The sequence below is a fragment of the Corvus hawaiiensis genome, chromosome 20 (assembly GCF_020740725.1).
Source record: "Corvus hawaiiensis isolate bCorHaw1 chromosome 20, bCorHaw1.pri.cur, whole genome shotgun sequence".
In the NCBI taxonomy this organism is placed as follows: domain Eukaryota; kingdom Metazoa; phylum Chordata; class Aves; order Passeriformes; family Corvidae; genus Corvus; species Corvus hawaiiensis.
Genome location: NC_063232.1, coordinates 2841122 through 2859704, shown reverse-complemented (window position 1 = coordinate 2859704; position 18583 = coordinate 2841122). Strand labels below are relative to the sequence as shown.

The following is an 18583-nucleotide window of genomic DNA, read 5'->3' as shown; positions in this document are numbered from 1 at the left end:
TTCTGGTTTTCTGAACAAGCTATTTGTATGTAGATGATGCTTTTAATGTGATGATGGGAGAAATCATCTTGTCTTTAGAAAAAAAAAAGATACTGCAGTTCTGATGTGTATTAACAGCAAATGCTGCTCACCTGTACCAAGTGACTCTTGGTGCCAAGAAATCAGCCACAGTAAATCAACTTTTACCTGAGGTAAGATGTATTAGTGACAGCAGCTGTATGCTGAGACCTAATTTAATTTCTAGAATATTTGTTTCTAATTAGCATGCACACAAAATTTAATTTGCCAGTTTGCTATAGTACAGTAATTATACTGCATGACCGGAGCTGAGACCTGGTTTCTGCTCAGATATGACATCTCTGAGGGGCTGGGTGAAGAAAACGCCTCCCTTCATTTGGAATACAACAGTAGGGGTTGGATTAGATGGTCTTTAAAGATCCTTTCCAAGCATTCCATGATTCTGTGATCTCTTGGGCTGGGTGTGGGAAAAGTGTCCCTCCCCTTTGGAATACGACGTCGCTGAGGGGCTGGATGAAGAAAACACCTCCCTGCGTTTGGAATATGACATCTCTGGGGAGCTGGGTGTGGGAAATGCATCTCTCCTGTACGGAATACGACATTAGGGGCCGGACTAGATGATCTTTAAAGATCCAACCCAACCATTCTATCATTCTATGATCTCTGAGGGGCTGTGTGGGGAAAGAGCATCCCTCCCCTTTGGAATATGACGTCTCCGAGGGGGGAAAAAACCACATCCCTTCGTTGGGAATACGACATCTGAGGAGCTGGGTGTGGGAAACGCATCCTTCCACCTTTGAGGAGAGAGCCGGCACAGCCAGGTGGAAAACGAAAGCGTGTAATTAAGATATACCCCACAGCATTTGCGAAGTGCTTTTTGACACTACCAGCCCCGCCCGTGAGGCGGGCGCTGGGCGGGGGTGCGGAAAACACATCCCTCCACCTGCGAGCAGGGGGCCAGGAGGGCGCGGTGGGCTACAAAAGAGCGTAATTGCGACTCGCCCCCACAGCGATTGTGAAGCGGCCGCGGCCGCGGGCAGCCCCTCACGGCCGGCTGGGAAGGGCGCGGGGCTGCCGCGCCTGCGCGCTGCGCTCCCCCGGGCGCCGGGGCGGCTGCGCGGGCGCAGAGGCTCCGCTGCCTCAGAGCCTCCGGGTCCCGCAGCGGCTCCGCCTCGCCGCGAGCCGGCTGCGGGCTGGGACAGGGACACGGACCGCGGCAGGACGGGCCGGGGCAGCCGGTGACAGGCGCAGGATGTCGGCCACGCTCTACGTGCTCTCCACGCTGGGTGGATACGTCCTCACCTCCGCTCTCCTCCTCAAGTGCCCGGGGCTGCTCCACCGGCCCAAGCGGCAGCGCTTTCGTTGCCGGCACATCTCGCACCGCGGCGGTGAGTGAGGGGGCGCGGGGATGGAGGGGAGGGGATGCGGGAGCCTTCCTGCTCTCAAGCCGCTCCTGAGGGATGGTCCCCGCCTGGCTCCCGGCGCCCAGGGCTCCGCGGCCCCCGGGCGATGCTCCCTCACGGCCCCGGGGCGCTGCTCTGTCCCCCGGGGCACGGGAGGGTCTTGAGGGGCTGCGCGGTGTCTGTGGTTTGCAGCGGGCTCCCTTTAAACCTTCCTCCCACAGCCTAATTTTAGGTGCCACCTGCTGACCAGTGCCTCGGTTCAGCGCGGAATTAATCTCCGAAGTCCAGCCGCGCCAGCCGAAATCAGCTTTGGTTTTTGCGTGGGGCGTGATGTTTTCCCTCTCAAACGCGTCTGTATTTTTTTCCTCTAACGATTCTGTATCCTGGTATTTCTCTCCCCAACCAGAGGGGTGTCTGGCTGTTGCTTAGATCAGGTACAAGAGATCAATCTTCTTGCCTGTGACCGCCTGTTTGCTTTGCTTTCTGTTTCAGGGGAAACAGAATTTGCTGTGACTCTGTTCTTGCTCCCCTTGGTGTTGCAGGCAGACAGTGAATGGCTCAGTGCCCTGGTAAAACCGATCCCATTTGAGAGTCAGGCATGTTGATTCTGTCTAAAAGAGCTAAAATAGGTTTTTAAGTTTCTTCTACCTTTTCCAAAGCGTTGGGAGGGAGAAAATGCAGCAAGTTGTGTCTTCCTTTTCTGTAGAGATCAGTTCTGTGCTTTTCCCTGCTGCCTCACTTAATTTTTGAAAATAGGCAGCTTTCTAGTAAGTATCTTTTGATATTCTGTGGGAGAGATGTCTGATGCTGCATTTAAACAGTTCTCAATATCATACTTAGTGCTAGTTTATGCAGGGGTTGATCACAGTTTTAGCCAGTGGTCCTTAACTACTGCTGCTGCCTTGAATTATCAAAATAAAAAATCTAGAGCTGATCTCTTAATGATTTTATTCCTGGCACTTCTTTCATTTAGTTTATTCAACAGTTTAAGTTTCTTTATAATTATAGCCTTAAGTATAGCATAAAATGCGCCTTTTGGTGTGGAATGTGTGTACTGTCTGTTTCTTGGTATGTATATTATTCCTTCAACGAGAGAAAAGGCTCTTAATTTTGAGGATTTCCTGGTTTGTTTTTTTTATTATTATTATTTGTAAGTGGTTAAAAACTTGCAGGTGGCTTTGTTGGAACTTGGTATGATCCCCTTAATCTTCTGTTCTCACTCCTTTGCAAGGAACTTAGTTAAGATACACTGCCCTAAGCCTCGAATGAGAGTGCTTGGGCCAGTTGCTCTAAGCTCCATCGGAACAGCAGGAAAGCCTCACTTAAGGGAGGATTATTCCTCAGGCATTCAAAGTTCACTGTCTGTGAATTGTTCTGCGTCCTGTGAAATCCACCTGAGGCAGGAGCACAGCCCTGAGCGTTGCAGCAGCTTCTTGCTCATCCGAGGCTGAAGATCACTCATGCTTTACTGTCCGTGGTGTTTACCCTGTAACATAAATTCCTGTGGGACTTGAGTTCTCCTTTACTCATGCTGTAGCTTTAGACTCAGTGTCAGGTTTCCTATTGCATTACTCCAATTAACTTCGGAGATCAAGGTAACACTTAACTTTGTTTGGCTTTTTCCTCTCTGAGATGAAACCTTGTACAGTGAAGTTTTTTAAGTCTGAGGGGTTTGATTTCACTTGCTTTTTCGTTCAAGAATTTTCTCACCTCATTTTGTAGAATCATCCCTGAATTATTTCTGCACTTTGCATAATTTTAAAATTGGTCATTTCTGAGAATAATTACTAAGTCTTGGTATTTTGTGCTGGAGTGCTCTGTCAATGCCAGCAGCCCTGGATTGCAGGGTCTCTGAGAAAGGGTGGCACGATGATTTTTATAGAGAATAGTTCAGATTGGAAAATCATCTGAACTGAAGTTCATCTCATCTGACCAGAGCAGGTCCTGGTCCAGTTAGGTTTTGAATACATCCAGGGATGAAGTCTCCACAACCTCTCCAGGAAGCCTATTCCAAAGTTTGATCACTCTTGCAATAAAAAAGGGGGGTTTTTTTCTTATATTTATAAACTGAAATGTCTGTATTTAAATTTGTTCTCATTCCTCTTGTCCTTTCCCTGGGCACCACCAAGAAGAGTTTGCCTGAGTCTTCTTTACTCCTTCCCATCTGGTATTTACCGGTGTAGGATCCTCCCCAGCCTCTGTTCTCCAAACAAAACAATTCCAGCACCCTCAGCCTCTCATTGTACACAAGAATCTCTCATCCCTTAGTTTTCACAGCCCTTCCTTGGGCTTACTCCAGTAGATCCCTATCAGTCTTGTGCTTTGGAGCCCAGAACCGGATGTGGTGCTCCAGGTGTGGTTTCACCAGTGCTGAGCAGAGGGCAATGATTACCTCCCTTGACCTGCTGGCCCCAAAAACTTCTGAGGGTCATCTCTTTGAGCCAGTGCTTGGTGTTGGCTCTCTCTTGGCCGTGGTGGTGCTTTCAGAGTGCAAACGTGCCCTCACAATGTCTGGATGTGCCCATTTTGGCTGGGAAAGGTCGGTTCCACGTAGGGAATGCAACAGCACATGAAGCTGGAGGAGCGTTTGAAGAACTGTCAGAAGCCCTTTGGTCAGCCCAGCCTTCTCACTTTTCAGGGGACAAAATTACTTGGATCAAATAACTTGTGTAGTTCCCTTTTCTGTGTGTGGTTGCTGATTTAGAATTCTTGTTTCAGCTGACCTCTCAACTTTGTTCCTTATTTCCCCCAAGTGCTACAAGTCAGGCATTTGACTCACCATCCCTGGCTCTTGACCTCCTCCCTGACATGTGATTTGTTAGATCAGCCACTTAAAAGTTTTATGTTTGGAGCTTTCTGCCCGGGAATGTTAGGATACTCTTGCTTCGTTCACAAGTTGAAGACCTGACTCAGGTGTTTTTGCCCTTCCCTCACCGTTCAGGATGTATGGGCTGTATTGCCACAGCTGATCAGTTATCTAAAAACCTCAATTATTATTGCAGTTAATTTGTAACTAATCAGCCAGGTCCTGTGCAGGGGTGTCCCATTTGTTAGGCAATCAGCAGATGGATGCCATGAGCTTCTCGTGCTCTCCTTTGTCCCTTGGTTCACTTTTGCCACTCAGCCAATTCCTAGTTCTGCAATCAAATCCCATAAAATATTGGTGAATGTCTGATCAGAGATGCTGCTCTGGACTCGCCATATTGTTTTACATTAAACCCTGCAGATTTTTGTCATCATGGTTCTAAGTTAAGTCTTCCATTTTGTAAACCTACCTGAGAACAACAATTTTTAATTGATAGTTGTGCATTGTTTTAATTAACTGAACAGGTTTAGGTAAGTATGTCCTGGTGAGGCCTTGTTAATAGGCAAGGCCTTAATTGGAGCTCTTATAATTGCTGTTTACAAAGTCTGTCATTCATTACTGTCAAAGAGCAGTTAAAATTTGCATAGATATCTTCATCAGCACACGTATCATCCTGAGGTTGTTTTGTTTTTCAGTTTATAATATTACCTATTTTCTGAGGTAAGGAGAAGGCACAACCTTTTCCAGTCCCTAATCAGACTGATTTTTAAAGAATTTTTTTTTTTTTTTTCAGAGAATGCTGGTTTAGGAGTTGCAGAGTTTACTCTTGCCTGAGAGAAAATTAAATTTGCTTGTCCTTTCATTTCTGAACTAAAATTGATGTGTGTTTCATTCCTCATGTGTGAGACCTCCTTTTTCCAGCAGCACAAACCTTTATTGACAGATCTGTGCTGCTGGGGAATATCCTTGTACTGAAAAAAGAGGTTGTCACCTCTTTGAGCATCAGCTGGGGTATACATTTAGGGAGTGTCAGTTTTAGAGTGTCTTGGGTGTTTTTATTCATAGTTTTTTGTTTGTGTTTTTTTCTCATTACTCGTCCCACCAACTCTTAAATAGATTTTTGCATATACTGTGCATGTGGGGCTTATTTTCTTAGCTATACCTCTGGTAAAATAAACACTTTGTTTTGGCTATTCAAAGTGTTACACAAATCCAAGATAAGTTCTTTCCTAAAATCATTCTACCTGGAAAACGTTGTGTCTCTCCAGTAGGTTGGTGGCAACAGGGACTTCTGCCTTGAGCTTCATACTCATTTCTCAAAATAAGTACATTTTAAAATCTGTTATTTTTTAAATTTATTTTCAGTGGGATTGAGAGGAGGAAAAGGATTTTGTGTAAGTTTTATTTTTGTTATTTCTGCAGGTGCTGGGGAGAACCTGGAGAATACAATGGCAGCCTTTCACCAGTGAGTACAAAAGGATGAGAATGCCTAAATTAGGTGTTCTCAGTGTCTTTATCGAGTGCAGCAATCAAGGGAGGTGGGATTTCATCAGTTCTTTGGGGTTACAGTGTCCTATTTCTGAAAGTCAGCTCTCCTCTGGGTGACTCATGGATTGCCAAACATCCACTCCAGTTTCACCAGAAGGAGTTGAGATACCACAAATTATGGTCTGTGCACAAGAACAAATGGAAACAAAGCCCTGAGGCCCGATCTGTGTTAGCCAATAAAACAGAAACAATACTGTGCTTAATGGTGATTACTTCTATTAATTTATTTATCATTATAAAGCTAAAAATGCTGTTGTTTGTTTTTTTTCCTGCACACACACTGCAGTCACGCAATGTGTGAAAGCCTCTTACCCAGGGGTTTAGAATGGGGTTGGGACCAGAAAGCCTTTTTAAGCCTCCAGCATTTAAGTAGTGAATTTTAACAAGGTTCTCAAAGGCATTTGGAAAAGAAGCATATCTGAAACTCCAGCTGCTGCTGAGAAGGGACCCCATTATGTGGGCTCCTCTTTGTCTTGTTTGGGATTTTTCTAACTTGCTTTGTGCTTTGGAGCCTCATCAGTTTGCTGTTTCCCTGCAGCCTGAGGGGTGCCAGCTTTCCCAACCAAATAAAAGAAACACTGCACTATTTTCTATCTCCATGGAAGCTCAGTGTAGTTTTGTGTGGCTTTTTGGTTGTTTTTTTTTTTCTGCTGGCCTGCTTTTTTTCAAGGCAATGGAAACTCTTCTGGCTCCTTCTGGGAAGGGGTAAAAAGGCTTTATCCTTCACATTTGCTCATTCCTATCTCCATGAGTGAGGTAGCAAAAGGAGTGGGGTAGAAGATTGCTGATCTAGTTGGTGAAAATTTATCAGGATTGGCTCAAACAGCTGGTGTGAGCTGATCAGTTTATAATCCATCAGATTCAGTGTGAAGCCAAGCAGGGTGTGTCTGCAGGAGCTGTTCCTGCAGGTTTGCACAAGCAGGAATATTGGCTGTTGCTGTCGTTGAATCCAGAAGAGAATGTGTGTATGGGGGAATGAGGCCTTGTTTCTATACTGCTTAATTTACAAATACTCTGGACAGAAATTACAAGCTTTTTGTACCAATGACAATATTTTGATTTGTTTTCTTTATTTAGGTAAAGTGCATAATAGATGGGGGGGGGCTGTAATCTTGTTCTACCATATTTAAATGCTTCTGTGGTGGTTTTAGATTATAAAATAACAGCTTTTAAGCAAGAGCATTCTCATCCTCATTTGCAAATGTGAGCCTGCCTCACATCTTGAGTTCTGGAGCAGTTGGATCTGAATCCACAACGATGTTCTGAGTCTGGAGCCTTCTCTGGAGCAGTGTGAATTTGACAGAGCAAACTGATTTCCAGCTGGGAAAGCTCAGCACTTGAGGAAGCTTATTTAGCAGTGAGCTGCTCGTAAGGGCCTGGCAGAGTCTCAAATTTGTTAACAAGGAAAGTTGTTGTTCTCCCTTTTCCATGCAATGTCAGCCCTGACTTTCTTAAGCAAGAAATATTGCTAATAAAATTTGCTGTTGAAATGATAAAACCTGGTACTACATGGGAACATCTACAAATTTGGCAAATCTCCTGTGGCAGATTTGGAGATGCTTTCCCTCAGGAGAAAAAAAATCACCCAGTACAGCCTGTGATTCTTCCATATGTAACAGGATTTTGTTCCTCTCCTAATTCTTAATTAGCAGCACTGGAAAACCGTTCACAAATTGGCTTTAATTTGACAACCCTTCTTGATCATTATCCCAGCTGGACCAGAAATTGTGTTAAACACTTTGGGGAGTATGTTCTGGTGGTTTTTTTTGTTTGTTTGTTACTGCATTTGTGGATGTTCATGGCTTGTGTTCAGCAGCCAATAAAGCCCATAAGGAAAAAGCTGTTACTGAATTTACAGAGCTTTGATTCTCAGGTAGACACAACTCACAGGTGGTGTAGGTTTGCTCAGAGATGGATAAAAAGAAGGTTTTGAAGGAACAGTTCAGACTTCTATCTGTCTGCTGGAATGACACCTCTTTTCTAATTAAATGAGCAATTCAGTGCTCGTTGCAGTAAAGCTTTTTTTTTTTATTCTGGTGTCAGGTTTCTTGTACTTGTTTTTCATCAATGTCATTATCACTTTCTGCTTTCTTTACTCCTGTGGGCTAAACTCCATGGAATGGATTTGGGAAGGGTGTTGGAACAGGAATAGCTATTTTGCTTTGAAAAATATGACTGGATGTTTAGTGGTTTATTTCTTTTTCAATTTAAATGAAAAATTTTCATGAAAATAATAATTTCTTCAGGTTGTTTTGCTGCCCAAAAGAAAGCCAAAAGCCTGAAAGCCCCACTGCTAATTTCCTGATTCATCCCTTCCTGATTAATGTAAATCAAGTAAAAAAAAAAAAAAAGCAGCTTTCACATCCGTGTCATTTTTTGTTTCTTACCGCAAATTTGATTACTTTTTTTCAAAACCTCACTTCCTCCAGTGGGCAGATGTGCTGCTGCAAATAAACACCCCACTCCAAATCTTCAACCAGTCCTTTAGGAGTAGGTTTCTCAATCCTGGGGTGGCAGGCTGCAAGCCATAGGTTTGCTTCCTGATTCCTATGGGAGACAGAGCCAAAAATCCCATCTCTGCTTCATGAGATGTTTTTTATTCTTGTGTCAGCTTCCCACTGCAGCAGGATTGTGAGGATTCCTTGCACCATAAAGCATCCAAAGTACTTCCAGTGGGATTAGTTTATGGAATGCGTTGGGTTTGGAGCTGCACAAAGAACTCGAGTGGTTCAAGGCAGACTTTCCTTGCAGCGCAGTTAATTTGGGGACAGACATGTTGGAGCTGGATTGTCACCTGACAAAAGATGAGCAAGTGGTTGTGTCCCATGATGAGAACCTGAAGAGATCAACAGGAGTTGATGTCAACATATCTGACCTCAAATACTCGGTGAGTTGAGGAGAAAATGGGCTCTGGGGGGTGTTGAAAAATGCATTTGTGGGGTGGGCAGGGGGCTGTGTGCATGTCTGTGTGTGCCTGGTGCCCAAAACCAAAGGGGAGGATTCATCTTAATAAAAAAACCAAACAAACCACCCCCAAAGTTCACTAAACTCCCTGGGCAGTCAGAGGATCAAACCTGGCACATTCCAAAGGGTGATTAACTCCTCCAGTATCAGGTTGGATGAATGGCTCTGGAGCTGGGATGTTTTGCCACACTGATGACAGAGGAAGATTAATCAACAAGCTCTTCCTGGTGTGACCAGCTTCTTAGTGGGAAAACCGGGAGATGATTCCCTCCTGCCTTGACACTGGAACTTTCAGAATTCTCAGAAAGGCATCTGGGAATGTTTTGCCTTATTCAACTACAGGTGACAAAAATCTAACAATGCCAAATAGTTCAATTAATACTGAAAGTGGTGCTACTAAATCACTTTCGTGGGTGAAAAGACTTTAAAGGTAAGTGGCTTATGAATTACGATTTTTTTTGCCTTTCTGGAGGAGGGTCATGATTATATCCCTGCATGTGAATTAATGTTCCATTTCCCTTTGTTTTTAAGGAACTTCCACCCTATCTCTGCAAGTTGGATGTCACATTTCAGAAAGGTGAGATGTTTGTCTCTTGCTGTTTCACTTTTCCATTTTGTAGTGTGGCAGTTTCCTGCTTTGGCAAAGGGAGTAGAAAAGTGCATTTGCTTCTCTCAATATCATGATGAGAGAAGTTTCAAAAGAAAAATACAATCCTGGCTGTAGAAACCAGTACGGTAGTTACTGTAGGTATGACTTAGAGTTCAGAAGGAAATTTTGTCCTTATTTGGTCTTTTGCATACTTATCTTGTTGCATTTGGTGTGTGGTAACTGAGCCTGTCTTTGCTATTTCAGGATTTTAACTTTGCCTGCACTCCTACTGTTGCTAAATAATGAGTGAATTTCATGAAGTTAAAACATGAATGTGCAACATGCTCAGGGCATTTTCATTATGGAAATGAGCTTGTCATAGTTAATTACAGCTGAATGAAGTCATTTTTTTGTTTAAAAACGTGATAATCCTAGGAACTTTATAAAAAGTTTTAAGTTAATGAGTGCTCTGACATTTCTGGTTTTATCTGTGGTTTGTTAAAAATGGCCACAGCAGTGACAAGTTTCTTGTTTCCCCAGAATGTCAGTGTGAGGGGAAGGACAATCGTATCCCACTCCTGCAAGAGGTGTTTGAGGCATTTCCAGAAACTCCTGTCAACATTGACATCAAAATGAACAACAACGTATTGATCAAAAAGGTACGTGAGAATCTCTGCTGAACTGAGAGTGAAGGCAGTGGAATGATGCTGATATTCCAAAAGTTTTTTTGGGGTTGTGGCAGTTTGTGATACCAAGATCTATTCTTGGACTGCTTCACCCTTCACATGTTGGGTCTTGCTCTGTGTGTGAGGTAATAAAGGAGACAGAGAAGGGATCTTGTGCAAGATATTCAGTAAAAGCTCTTTAGGACCCTTCATCTGGGTGAGAAACTGCTACAGCACAGCTGGAGACATGTTTGGTTTGTACTTCCTGGGGAGGATGTTCTTAGGGACTGTTGCTCCCCAAAGCAGCATAAAAACATGATGTTATTGTGTAGATGTGTTCAGCACAGAGAAGGAAATCTTTCCAGCAAATGCTATTTTGTCATTTAGGTTTCTTGAATTCTTTAGGGCTTTTTGTAGGTGTAATGGTCTTCTATCATTGTCCTGAACACCTGTTTATTTCCCATCAAAGCACCACAACCACTTTATGATGGGAGAGAGTAGAGAACTCTCTTCTATAATGATCTCCAAAGCAAGTAGAGTTCCAGTTCAGTAATGCTGCACTTAATTTCCAGTGACTCCATGTGAGAGTTGTGCTTTCTGTGCTGCAGGTCTCAGAGCTGGTGAGTCAGTACAAGAGAGAGCATCTGACCGTGTGGGGGAATGTCAATTATGAGATTGTATCTAAGTGCTTCAAGGAGGTAAGGCTGAGTCCAGCTAAGCTTTGTTACTGTGTGCTGATAAAACCTACAGAAAAGCACCCTGTAAATCAAGATTTAACCAGCTAGGCCAGGCTCCTACTTGTGGTGAGAAATTCTGTGCTCAGATTGTATTCTGCTTGCCATACTGCTGAAATAAGACAAGCACAGTTAACACTCCTCTACCCTGCCATAAAATACTTGAGGAATTATGCTTACTCATGCTTTATTCTTGTTTTATGAAATATAGGACATGGCAATTTTATGCCAGGGGTTCTTAGAGCCTCTTTTGCACATCGTTCATCTGATAAAAAGCAATTTTTTCCAAGGATTGCTTAGTGTCTGTTTCTTTGCATGAAAATAATGGATGTGGCCACTAGTGGACACAGTTGCATCAGCATAAAGCTGTTGTTTCACAGCTATAATTCTCAAACTCCTTTTTGTGCTGATGAATTTTACAATTTAGAATTAAATTAAAACTGTGCTTATAAGTCCAAGGGAGTTATGTACCTGAGTGAAATTCATCTTGTTGATAGTTCAGTCTAGTTGATTATTTCAATTTATCTGTGCAGGACAACACCCCATTTCCTACCTGAAGAGCAGTTAGATTTATTCATATAAAGCAGTTTAATCTTAGGCTGAACTTGAGACATGCATTGATGAGTAAATCTAATTGCAACAGCCTCAAAAACTACCAAGATAACTGAGAATCTCTTCCCTGCTTCCTGCAGAACTCTGACATTCCCATCATCTTCTGTGCCCAGCGTGTCCTCCTGCTTCTTGGCCTGTTCTACACTGGTCTGCTGCCATTCATTCCCTTCAAGGAGGAATTCTTTGAGATTCCCATGCCTTCCATCATCCTCAAGTGAGTTACAGCCCATCAGTGGGTGCTGCACTGGCATCAGTGTAAAGCAGGTGAACCATGATGCCTCCCTGAGCACTGGTTTTGTTGGTGTCCTTGGGCTGAGGTTACTTTTCTGTTGGTTTAGGCACTTTTGGATATTCCTGAGGGAATTCTGTGCATGGTAATACACAGCAGTTCTGTACTTACAACTAATGCTTGCTCTTTTCTCCTCTTTTCTTAGAACAAATTAGTCTGATAGGGCCAGAAGACAAGTCAGCAGTAGGATGGATATGAGATTTCACAATCTTTCTCATCTTCACTCAAAGTGCTGCAGAATTCTCATCTCTGCTGCTTCTCTTAAATGTAGCTCACTTCTCTTGTATAACCCAGTTCTAAGTCACTGTCTTGAGCAGTGAAATTACTGCTCTAATTTGAGCAAGATTAATTCCTCGTGTTCCTTTTGCAGGAACATCTCAACTAAGATTTTAATCTGTGCTCTGGTAATTTTTGGTTTCCTTTTCCTCAACAGGCTGAAAGAACCAGAGAAGATGTCAAGAAGCCAGAAATTTATTATCTGGCTGGCTGACACGTAAGATTTTCATCTGATTATATTTTTATTTATATTTTGCCTTTAGATTAACAGTTGACTCAAGCAACTAAGATTAGCTATTTCTACATCTATGCATTATATTTTTTGAGGGGTTTTTTTTGTCAGTGCAGGATAAATCATATTCAAATCTTACATAGGTGTGCTTTATGCTTTATTTTCCATACACTGAAGCATCCTAAGGTGCAGTAACAGTGGGCATTATTCCAATTGTCTGTGAAGCTTCTGTCCTTAAGTGTGCTCAGCTAATTAACATGCGGTTAGATGCAGAATGCAGATTTCATGGATGTGACTGTTCCACAATGTTATCAGAGGAGAGACACTGTTTGCCTTACAAGGAACACTTTGCATTTTAAGAATATCTGTGCTTCAGAGGGAATTTAGTCATAGGTTTTCAGTGACTGCAGTGTCTCCTGGCTCTTGCTCCTGTCTCTGACATCTGTTAGTTTAATTTCTCCAGTGGCCAGGATATTTTCATGTCTTTTGAAGGATAAAATCTCTCTGAAAGCAGAGTGCTTGGTTCATCAGACATGGTATAAGGTCCTTTTAGGATGAAGGATTTAGCTGCTGGATTTGATCTTCAGCAGAGTTAATACTTGAATTGCTTAAACTAGGGGTTTCCTAGAATTAGCTTTCTCTTGTGGAAAACATTGACTCTACACACTTTATGGGAACTTCATTGCAGGACATCAACAGACACTGAAAACTCCATATATACTTGAAGTTATTAATTAATCTCCCTCTCCTTCCCCAGGCTGCTGATGAGGAAAGCACTGTTTGACCACCTCACGGCTCGGGGCATCCAGGTACAGTAGGGCAAAGCTAAAGTGAGAATTCAAACCAGACAGACACAGCCTTAAAAGGGGTTCCTGTTCCCCCCAGCATGTTCTTTGTGTTTCTGGGACTGTAAGTTGCTGTTTAGTTCCTAAGCAAAAGCTGCTGCTGTTATATTTGCAGTGCTCTGATTGCAAAGGAAGATTCGTGCATTTGGAAAAAGATTTTTTTCATTGAAATCCTTTAAGTTTAGGGATTTTTTTTCCCCCACTTCAAACTTGAGCCTATAAAATATGCAAAACTAGTTATCTGTTGTGGGGCTTTCACAAAATAACATTTTGACTTTTAGAAGGACCTGAAGTCTCAGGTAGTGGAGTTGGAGTCACCACTAAAAAAATGTCCCTTTTGGAAGGTGAGGAGGAAAAGTTGGGTATGTTTGTATGCAGCAGCATCTCCCTCAGATAAAACAATTTAGGTCAAAAGTCGCCTTTTAAAACAACTGTTTCCTGTAATAACTTGGTTCTTCTATCCCATTTCATAGGTGTACATTTGGGTACTGAATGAAGAGCAAGAATACAAGAGAGCATTTGATCTTGGAGCTACTGGAGTGATGACAGACTATCCAACAAAACTGAAGGAGTTCTTACATAATTACCCAGCATAAAGGAGGAAAACTGAGAAAGTCCTTCCAGAACAGATTGTGAGCCAAGGATTTTCCTCATTAAAAAAATAATTGAGGGCAGCATGCAGAGATCATTTTTGTTGGAAAGATATAATTGATGATCTTTTACCTTATCAAGTCACTACCTAATGTAAAGGTTGTCTATTTATTTTAAAACTTTAATAACATAGTTTACATTTGTAAATAGCTCATTTAGCAACAGGACGCTTCACAAATGGTGATGATTAGGGAGAAAGTTGCCTGATAAGGTACCTGTAGATAATAAGCATTATCTTACCTGTCACAAGTGTTCCTAAGCAGCTGTCAAGACATGTCAGTTATTCCAGTTATATTCTAGTGAGCAGAAACTGAAGAATTTCTGAAAGTGTAGCCTGTGTGTTTGCATTTCTTGTGTTGCTTTTAGATTTCAGATAACTTCTAGAGGGAAAAAAAAAATAGAAAAAGAGGCACAGGAGAAATAGCAAAGCAGACCCTGTGGCTGGCCAGGTAGTGAAGTGTACTCAGTGAAGGTGGTCACTCTTTAGCCAAAATTAACTCAGTATAAATTGACTCCATTATTCTCACTGACAAGAATGTTGACTTTGAGTTGGAATTGGATTTAGACCCTTCCTGAGGTGATGGCAACACTGTGGCTTGTTGGTTCAGGATTTACATCAGGACCTGGGTTTGACACTGAGTTCCACTGCAGGGTCCAGGCTTGCCCCTGGTTCTGGCCTGCCTGTCAGGCATGGCAGTAGCTGGATTTCCAGGATGGAAAATTGCACTTATTACAGGTTGCACTCGCTTTGAAATAGCCTTTTCACAGTGTCCTAAAAGTCTTTTGCACATTTGTGGTTCTTGATGAACGAGAAGTTGTTTCTAGGGTGAGAGACCAAAGAAGACTTAAATTTGGTCAGGAGTTTTAGGGACAAATGAAAATGTTCCTATTAAATGAATGCACCCAAAGTAGATCTATATGTATATTTATAAAGGGAGGGAGTGTCAATCTAGAATGTGTGTAGACTTTAGTCTTTTCTCTCCACAAAAATACATCCAATATCCATTAAGTTTATGTGCATGGACATGGAAATAACTGGCAAAAGCCTGGAAACCCCAGGTGTGCTGGAATGGGGTTAGGCAGGAAGGTATTTCTAGAAGCTTCCCATGCTGTTCTGTCCTTGTGATCAGGAGTTATCCATGTGTCAGACAGGTTGGAGCCTGCAGTGCCCGTGTGCCTTGGTGTGCTCATGTCATGGTTGGGAGTTCAGGAGGAGTTTGATTACTGTGACTTAATTACACCAATGTATAGAGCTCAGTCACTGAATCATCAGATGCTCTCTCTAAACAAGAGTTTTGTTCAGTTTCTTGAAGGAGCTTCATGTGAAAATGATAGATCTTAATAATAAACACGGTAGCCAATGTGTATTTACTGCAAGGTGCACCCACTGTGCTAAAAACTGATTTTTAAGTAATTTTTTTCCCCTTTGTAGCTCAGATTTGGGAGGGTTCTTGTTTCACCCCCCTGGCTGCTGTGCCATATTTATAATTGTGGAGCATCTTTGCTGTTCCACTGCCTGTCAGGACGCTGTGAAATTGCCAGATCCATCTGCATGGAGAGTGTTTGTTTCTGCACCCCAGTTCCTTTCTGAGGAATATGTCTGTCTGAAATGGAAAAAAACTACTGCATTTAGGATTCCAGGGAACATGTGGTGATGGGGGCAAATGAGTTAATGTTGTCCTTTTGAATATCTGCCTGGTGAAGATGACTGCAGATTCAATTTCCTCCTAATTTAATCAGCCTTGTTGCTTATTGAATGGAAGAGAGGAAAATGTAACTTCCTAACTGTTCATGGGGGGAAAAGGATGAAATTATTTATTAGGTACTAAGCTTTCTGTTTCCCTTTCAGACCAGTTCTCTCTGGTCACATAAGTGCTAATAATCAGTCAAGTCACAGCTCTGCCTGCTTTTTAGAAGTCACAGAATAGTTACAGAAGATGTTTCACACACAGCTCAGTAAGTAAATTTAAAAATTCCACCTTTCTGTCCTAATCCTGGGTTATTACCTGTTTGTAGCTCCAGATAGTTATTATGCTGTGTGGTTTTTATAAACTCAATTTTATTGCTATTGAATTTTTGACACACACACCGATATTAAGATGCAAATACAATTCTGGTTTTAGAGAATACCATCAAATAGCTCTTATACATTAAAACATTTTTGTTTAGGTTAGCTATACAAAACTTTTCTGTTTTGTTAGGAAGAGCTAAGTTTTAAAATACCAGTTTTGATTTCTGAGTTTGTCTCAAGTTTCCCTCACCACTCAATAGTTTTCCATTATTCTATATTGAATGACAAAACACAGGTACTGGAGTGACAGTGGTTTATATTTAATTTTAATATTTTTATTCTCTCTCTAGTAGTAGAGATGGAAATTTTTGGCTTCTAAGATTTTTCAACCACGTTTTTGTCAGACCACCAGTGTTCTTACATCTGATGTAGCTTCTGACTGTGCTGTTTATACACTGACCTCTCTTGGATAAATCTGTTGCTCAATATCTGAAATTTGATTGGGAAGGGAAAGGGTCCAGTGCTGGAAAGGCTGCTGGATTTATTCATTCACCTGTTTGGGTGAGTAGAGGAGCTCAAGTTTGATCTCTTGAGACAGATAATGTGCCATGGACAAATCCCAGCACCAATGCACAGGGCTTAGGCCATGATAACTGTTTGTAACAAAATAACATGGAATTGGGGTTACTGTAAAACATTTGTTGTATCAAATCCTTGTTTTGAATATTCCAGAACTCACTGTGTGATTTTTTTTTTTTTTTTTTTTTTTTTTTAAACCACTTGTACAGAAAAGCTTTTGTTGAGAACTTGCACAACTGTCCAGGAGGATGTTCAGTTAATCTCTCTCTCTGAGGAGAGATTCTTTTCAGGTACTTTTAACTCTAATTATTGTTTTAACACTGTGTTCTCAACCCTGTTGCAGACTATTTTATGGATGATGCATGTATTTCATGCACTTTTAATTTGCAGAAAGTCTCGTGGACCTCTCTAGCTCCAAAGCTATGAAGTGATTTTTCTTTTCATGTGAAGAAAGATGTGATGCTTTTGAAATGTGGCACATTAAAACATCTTTGCTCATAAAAGATCTAAAACTGAATGCTTGTTAGCTGTGACTTCTTTCCCTAAAAACCTAATTTCTGAGACTGATTTTGTGTTTACAGTGTAGTTGGTTTGAGTTTGTATTCCACAGGAATTCCACTTGCAGCAAGTTTCTGTCCTTTCTGATGATCAGCAGGATAACATTTCCTCTAGTCCTAGAGGTAAACTTCCAGCTTTCCTACTGGATTGCCATTAAATTATATTAAATACTAGGTTTTAAGGTCGAGTGTAATTTTAGAACCTTGAGGGTTCATACTGAGGTAAGAGAGGTGAAGTAGGGGTTTGTATGTTAGTGTTTAGTAACTTTGAAAGGATTTTTCCAGCATGATGAGAGGATTCTCCAGATGGCTCTGGATGCTGTTTGATTTCTTAAAATACATCCTCAATGTCTGGTAAACCAGAATAGGGAATTGGGGGACATTAAAGTGTCTTTGAACTCTTCACTTCAGGTGGTGTAACCTTTCATAAATCTGCAGCTCAAACAGAATATTCAGAAAAACTTCAGAACAATTCCCAGCACTTTATCCAAAGCAAGAAGGCTCGAGGTGCTGATTATTTTAAGGAATTTTCAGAATATATTTTTTTTTTACTCCGGTTTGCCCCTGGAATTCCCAGTGTACCCTTGGAGAAGGGATGAATTTTGGTAGGAAAGCTGAATAAATCAGAATCTCCGGCTCCTGCCGCGGGAGGCCGCCACAGCCCGCACATTCCCGATGGATTTCCAGAGGGATCCGTCTTCCACACAGCGATTCCCAGAGCCAGGCGGGATGAGGAACCCGCAGTGCAGAGCTGGATTAAAAAGAAATGCTCCTTCGGTCCCAGATTCTCAGTTTTGCCATCGGTTTATTAAAGCTGGATTTATGGAAGGGGGAGTTCCTAATTGTAAAATCTGGAATATTGCTATGGAAAGGAAAACGAGGGATGAGCTGTAGGTGTTGAGTTTTACAGCTGCACAGTCATGGCTTGGTGATTTTTGGGGCAGGATAAAGCACTGGGAGATGCTGGCTGGTTTCTTGTTGGACCAAAAATAGTGATGCTGCAAATTGGGGGAAAAAAAAACCTAATTCTGTTAATGATGGAAACACCTGAAGGATGCTTCCTCATGTCTCTAAAAAATGTAAAGTATTCCCATTTTACAAATAAAGAAAAAGGGCAGCATCACCTGATATATCTTGATTACAAGGCCATTAACACCTGCTGCAGATAAAATTTGGGAATGCCAAGAAACTGAGATTTTTATCAGATTTAAACACATTTAATTCCCAAGATGTTGAGGCAGTAGCTCAGTGGGTGATCTGGTATTTCTTCCCCTCTCAGTATTGCCATGGCAAAAGTTTCCCCCAGGCTGTGATGCTTTATCAGCTAGGCTTTTCTTGTTAAAATGATAATTAAGGTTTAAACTGATGTCAGACTGAGCAGGGAAAAACAGTAGCTGTACTGCTCAGGCTCCAAAAAATGACTGTTTGCAAATAGTGAAATTAAAAATCCCGTTCAGTTGAAAGCCAAGTTGTCAAATATTGTAGAGCCGAAATTCAGGGTTTTTTAAGAAAAAAATCAATAGATATCCTCAAAGCTCAGCCCAGTAAAAGTTTTCATGGTGCTGCTCAAGCTGTGCTTGCAAAGTTTGCAACCAGACTCTGTAACCCAGAATCAAATGTGAAAATGGGGCTTGAAGCTTTAGTAAGGAGCATTTAATCCAACCAGCATTTTATTTTGCAAAAGCGAGTGAAATTCTGCTGGTAAAACACTGTTATCCCTAAAAACCTTCAAATTTTTGTAAATCATAGGGGTTAGAACATAAAGAAGAAATTTTGGCTTTTTTATGGTGGTATTTTACTACAA

General features: G+C 41.8%; 1 protein-coding gene across 1 annotated transcript; it reads left to right on the top strand.

The window, feature by feature from the left end:
* The first annotated feature begins 1137 nt into the window (after positions 1-1137).
* On the top strand, positions 1138-16739 carry GDPD1 (glycerophosphodiester phosphodiesterase domain containing 1). The gene is made up of 10 exons (XM_048324598.1): positions 1138-1406; positions 5650-5692; positions 8527-8662; positions 9271-9316; positions 9869-9987; positions 10602-10691; positions 11420-11553; positions 12062-12121; positions 12894-12945; positions 13455-16739. The coding sequence occupies exons 1-10, from the start codon at positions 1271-1273 to the stop codon at positions 13575-13577; spliced, it is 939 nt and encodes a 312-aa protein (XP_048180555.1). The 5' UTR covers positions 1138-1270; the 3' UTR covers positions 13578-16739.
* Positions 16740-18583: the final 1844 nt, after the last annotated feature.

What these genes read in the sequence shown, in the direction of transcription:
- GDPD1 (XM_048324598.1), top strand. Translation starts at nt 1,271, where the DNA reads ATGTCGGCCACGCTCTACGTGCTCTCCACGCTGGGTGGATACGTCCTC. An exon ending in ATGCCTTCCATCATCCTCAA is followed by an intron (nt 11,554 to 12,061) that starts GTGAGTTACAGC and finishes TTTCCTCAACAG; the next exon opens with GCTGAAAGAACCAGAGAAGA. An exon ending in TCACGGCTCGGGGCATCCAG is followed by an intron (nt 12,946 to 13,454) that starts GTACAGTAGGGC and finishes CCCATTTCATAG; the next exon opens with GTGTACATTTGGGTACTGAA.